At 43.9% G+C, this 6,000-nt stretch overlaps 1 protein-coding gene across 2 annotated transcripts in view; it reads left to right on the top strand.

Moving 5' to 3' along the window:
• The first annotated feature begins 320 nt into the window (after positions 1–320).
• Positions 321–6,000, top strand: part of th (tyrosine hydroxylase) — a 56,361-nt gene continuing 50,681 nt past the window's right edge. For both annotated transcript variants that reach the window (XM_078414766.1, XM_078414765.1), the window contains exon 1: positions 321–458. In XM_078414766.1, coding sequence (XP_078270892.1) covers positions 372–458 — 87 coding nt within the window. In that variant the 5' untranslated portion in view covers positions 321–371. The remainder of the gene's footprint in view (positions 459–6,000) is intronic.

Below are 6,000 nucleotides of genomic sequence, written 5' to 3'. Positions count from 1 at the left end.
GATTCCAATCGCTAACATTCAAATAGAGTGGATTGCCTACGTGGTTAGATGAAGTGAGGGGGTCAAGGATTGCGCAAGGCATTGGGCGCTGGCGCAGAGCTGCAAAGCTCCATGTAATTCACCTCGGGGCTGGGGGCGGAGAGATACAACTTTACAAAAACTCTTCCGATGTTTCTTACTGGAAGAGGACCGGCGGGGGCAGGCCTGTTGTTTGCTCGACGCGGAGGAAGTCCAATAAATGGGCGCGATGGGGTGTGAAGATAAGTAAATGAGAAGACTTGACGTGAGGATGGAGATGCAGCTCGCTTATATATAGGAGGGGCGGGAGGACGGGCTGGCTGGCAAGTTGCAGGGACTTGCAGGGCGCCTCGATGATGCCCACGTCCAACCCCTCGTCTGCCAGAGGCTTCCGCAGAGCGCTCTCTGAACTGGACTCCAAGCAAGCCGAAGCCGTGACGGTGAGCTCCGAATGTCTTTCTTCCATCTCTTTGATCCCATTTGGGTGTACGTATGCCCGCATAACTTACATCCGTTTTGTAGAAGGGAAATATTTTTTCATCCCTGACTCAGGCAGCCTGTCCCGCTGAGTTACTCCAACATTTTGTGTCTATCGTCGGTTTAAACTGGGTCACAGTTTAAGGATAAGGGGGAAGTCTTTTAGGACCGAGATGAGAATTTTTTTTTTCACACAGAGAGTGGTGAATCTGTGGAATTTTCTGCCACAGAAGGTAGTTGAGGCCAGTTCATTGGCTGTATTTAAGAGGGAGTTAGATGTGGCCCTTGTGGCTAAAGGGATCAGGGGGTATGGAGAGAAGGCAGGTACGGGATACTGAGTTGGATGATCAGCCATGATCACATTGATCATGTTTCTATGTTTCTATGTAAACCAGCATCTGCAGTTCCTCCCTAAACTATTTTCGCCCGTAACGTATTTATACGTGGAAAGGAACTGCAGATGCCAGTTTACACCTGTTGTTAAATTTGAGGTAGACTTTTCTTGAGTTGAGTTGAATTGAGTTTATTGTCATGTCTACCGAGGTACAGTGGAAAAACTTTCGTTGCGTGCTAACCAGTCAGCGGAAAGACACCCCATGATTACAATCGAGCCATCCACGGTGTACAGATACATGATAAAGCGAATATGAACCAAATATATGAAGGTTTATGAGCAAATATGGGCAAATGGAGTTAAGCTATTGAACATAGACACACAATGCTGGAGTAACTCAGCGGGTCGGGCAGCATCTCTGGAGAAAAGGAATAGGTGATGTTTCGTGTCCAGATCCTGCTTCGGACTGAGAGTCAGGAGAGAGGGATACTAGAGGTATAAAAAGATACAGAACAAACCAGAGCCGGCACCGATGGTCAAGGAGCCCACAATGGTCCATTGTTGTCTATGGAGAAGGTGATAACGAAGGATGCGAATAGTGACATTAGTGGAATGACCAGGGGAGGGAGGGAAGGAGAGAGAGAGAGAGAGAGAGAGAGAGAGAGAGAGAGAGAGAGAGAGAGAGAGAGAGAGAGAGAGAGAGAGAGAGCGAGAGAGAGAGAGAGAAAAAAATAAAAAATGGAAGGGTTACTTGAAATTAGCGAAATCAATGTTCATACCTCTGGGTTGTAAGCTGTCCAAGCGAAATATGTCCCTCTACGTGTGATTAATGCATTCGCTTAAAAAAAAAAGAATCATCAGATTTTAGCCTCTTCCCAATCGTCACCGTGGGTCAAAAAGGGTAAAATATTTGGAGACACAAGGAACCGCAGATGTTGGAATCTTGATCAAAACACGAAGGAACTCAGCGGGTCCGGCAGCATCTCGGGAGCGAATGGACCGGCAATGTTTTGGGTCATGTCTGAAGAAGGGTCCAGACCCACAAAGTCGCCTGTCCATTCATTCCCTGCACAGATGCCGTCTGGCCCTCTGAGTTCCTCCAGCACTTTGCTCTGGGTGAAACATTGGAAACAGTAGTTCTGGGCAGTGAATTCAAGATAAACTTCACGATAATCGAGCATCTAACAAAAATGCCTTTCGATAAAGGTGAGTTGTTTGCATAGCATGGCGGTTGCAATCTCACGCTTACAACCGAGAGCGCCGAACGGTAAAGAGTGAATCGATTTACCCTGAACGTGCTTCAGAATGTGCCAGCCGTGTAACAACAGCGCTCCGCCAAAACGCACAGCAGTGCAAACTAAACACATATAAGCTCAGAAGATAGACACAAAGTGCTGGAGTAACTCAGCGGGTCAATCAGCATAGACACCAAATGATGGAGTAACTCATCGGGACAGGCAGCATCTCTGGATAAAAGGAATGGGTGACTTTTCGGGTCGAGACTCTTCTTCAGATCTCTGGAGAATCGGAATAGTTGACGTTTCGGGTCGAGACCCTTCTTCAGACTGACTCAAAACTTTCATCCTCGACCCGAAACGCCACTGATTCCTTTTCTGCGGATTTGCTGCCTGTCCCGCTGAGTTACTACAGCATTCTGTGTCTATCTTCAGTGTAAACCAGCATTCGCGGCTCCTTCCTATAGCGAGTATAAGCTCTATTTGGCATCCAATGGGTTTTTTAAAAATTGCGTGTAAACCTCTTTAAAACGCTGACAGCTCATCAGCTCGGGAAAGAGGCAGAGCGGTTGGGAATAGACACTGATAAGAGACGTATCCAAATTAGTCAATGCACATCCAGCGAGGAGATACGTTCGCGTTTTAATCAGGCTCGCTTTCGGTGCGATGCTGAACTCACCTGAACGTTGGGCGTTCTGGGATTTTGTTTTTCTCTCGATAACTCTTTATTTAAAGCTCCGAGCATCTGCTTGGAACAAAACGCGCCAGCGACATCTGTAACTGTAGCCAAACGTTATTCTAGCGCCCCGCCATTTACCGAGCAAGCTGGAAAACTGGAACACCATGTTTCTCTTTGAGGTGGAATTTCCTGAGTTGTACTTTCTTAGAGGTTTGGTAGGTGGTCAAGTGGACTGCTTTTGCTCCTGGTAACATCACACCCCAGACATCATCATCCCAGACGAATGGTTGGAACTGTTTACCTATCCCATGCCCGAAGAAGGGTCCCGACCTGAAACATCGCCGGACCATTCCCTCCACAGACCATTCCCTCCACAGATGTCCTCCCTCCGACCCGCTGTGTCCCTCCAGCACTTTGTGTTTTACTAGCTATTCCAGCATCGGCACAGTACCTGTATCTCTATCCTTCCCATGTGCTTGTGTGACCCACCTCAATCTAATCTCTTCAAATAGATTGACGGCTATCTGTTAAGCAGAAAAAAAAGTAGCCCAACGTCTGAAATACATGAAACGATTCCAAATCAAAGATAGCCCGAATCCCAGTGACCAGATTACCCCCAAACGGATACTTTACATCGTGAAGGGCACAATATGCTGGAGTAACTGAGGGGGAAGGCAGCATCTTTGGAGAACGTGCATGGGTGAAGGACGATCCCGGCCCTAAACTTCACCTGTCCATGTTCTCCAGGGATGCTGCCTGACCGGCTGAGTTACTCCAGCACGTTGCGTCCTTTGTAAACCAGCATTTGCAGTTTACTGTTGAGTTGCTGCGAACAGTTTCTTTACAGTGATACAGAGGTAGAGTTGCTGCATTACAGCGCCACGGGTGCTGTCTGTACGGAGTTTGTACGTTCTCCCCGTGACCGCGTGGGTTTTCTCCGGGTGCCCCGTTTTCCTCCCACACTCCAAAGCCGTGCAGGTTTGTTGGTTAGTTGTAAATTGTCCTAAGCGTGTAGGATATTGCTAGTAAACGGGGTGATTGCTGGTCTGCGCGGAACCGGTGGGCCGAAGGGCCTGTTTCTATGCTGTATGTTTAAAGTCTAAAGTAAAGTCTATTGCTGAAGGGCGCACTGGCTGTTTGTTCCTAACCCACACACGCTGTAACCCCCCCTATATAAATACAGGAGGATTCATGCAACTCCTTCGAATGAAAACAAATCCTTTTCTGAGGTAATCTCACATGATCTATCATGAATTGTTTCTAATTGTTTGGGAAGTAAATAATGGGAACAATGTGGATCCGGCAGACCATTTCTCGATGGACACTGATGGTGATGGGGCAGAAAGAACTGCAATAGGCAGATGGGTAGTTTTGGGATATGGTGCACAATTGTTAAGTTTTGCTTTTAAATTATTTCCATGATTTCACTTCCATAAATCTAATGAGAAAGTAAACCTGGAGAACCAAGGAGCTGCAGATTCTGGAAACCTGTGCAAATGACAAAATCTGGAGGAAATCAGTGGATTGGGTATCCTTGGAGGAAATGGATAGGTGACATTTTGGGGCCGGGCCTTCTTCTTCAGATGAAGAAGGGTGGAAGGGAAAGAATGTGTTTTGCTTGAGAATTTAAAACTGTCTGTTCTCTACATCCAACGGTTTCTCTTTAACCGAAAAAAAGACACAAAGTGCTGGAGTAACTCAGCGGGTCAGGCAGCATCTCTGGAGAACATGGATAGGTGATGTTTCGGGTCGGGACCCTTCTCAGACTGGGATATGACAGGGATCTGAAGAAGGGTACCGACCAAAAATGTCACCTATCCATGTTCTCCAGAGATACTGCCTGACCCGCTGAGTTACTCTAGCACTTTGTGCCTTTTTATTGCAAACCAGCAACTGCAGTTCCGTCTTTCTACTTTCCCTCTAACCTGTACAAGTTTTGTTCCTTATGGTTATAAAGTCATTGTCATTATAAAACAAAGACAGAAAATGCTAGAACACTCGATGGGTCAGTCAGAATCTGGGGATAAATTTGCTGATTTGCTGCCACATGTTTAAAATATTTGTTCAGTCATTTTAACTAATCATTTTCCATTTCATCTCAGCATTTGCCTTGCCTAGCCTGAGGATTTTTCTGTCCTTTTATGTGGATCGATCCATCTGAACGACCTCATCCTGAAACTCCCTTCCTAAGTTCTAATTCTTTAATCCACTCTTTTTTTGATCTCTCTCCAATTTATCAAGTGTCAAGTCAAGAGTAAAGAGTGTTTTATTTTCATATGTCCCAAAATGAAACAATGAAATCCTTACTTGCAACAGAACAACAGACAAGTAAACATAGTACTCTGTAAACACTATATATATATATATATATATATATAAATATGGTCTCTTTTATTCTTCATTATTTTCTTTCCTTTTGTTGTGTCTTTTAAATTCTACCTTTTAGGAGGGAGAGATAGATCAGCCATGATTGAATGGCAGTGTAGCCCATCAAGTGATGGGGCGAATGGCCTAATTCCTTTTGAACAAAGTTTATTTCTGATTTTTTATTAACACAGTTTTGACAATTCAATGCATGAACACATTAGTGCTGATAGATATCCCCCCACCCACCACCTCCCACCCACAATACCATTCAGAGGGTATACAACTTAAGATATGCAAGGAAAATAAGTAAATAAGTAAACATAAACATAAGCATTAAAAAAAAGACAAAGTTTAAAAAAAATGAACAAAAAAATAAATAAAAATAAATAAATAAATACATTTGAAAAAAGATAAATTGTTAGAGGTTTAAAGCAGTACACCATATTATCTAGGGCATTAACATGCATAAAAACAGAGAAGAGGGAAGCAGAAAAATCGGAATGTTAAGACATATCAGGGACCATTCTAATACTTCAATTCCACTCTTAATTACATACACACATATCAAAGACTCTACTCAACCATAAAATTATCAGAGCCTAAAGCATCAATACAACTAAGGAAAGGTTGCCATATCAATGTAAACTTGTCAGCTGATTCCCTAACAGTATACCTAATCTTCTCCAATTTAATAAAATACAACATATCCCTAATAAAATACAACATATCCCTAATCTACTGTGCAAATGTTGGAGGGTTACAATCTTTCCGTCTGATCAAGATTTGTCGCCTGGCCACCAACGTGGCAAAAGACAAAAGATTTAGTTTATTATTATTTAATGCAAGATTTTGTGTTGCCACACCGAATTAAGCAAGGGCTGATGGTTCTA

Source organism: Rhinoraja longicauda, chromosome 18, assembly GCF_053455715.1.
Source record: "Rhinoraja longicauda isolate Sanriku21f chromosome 18, sRhiLon1.1, whole genome shotgun sequence".
NCBI lineage: Eukaryota > Metazoa > Chordata > Chondrichthyes > Rajiformes > Arhynchobatidae > Rhinoraja > Rhinoraja longicauda.
This window is presented reverse-complemented; position numbering and strand designations above follow the sequence as displayed.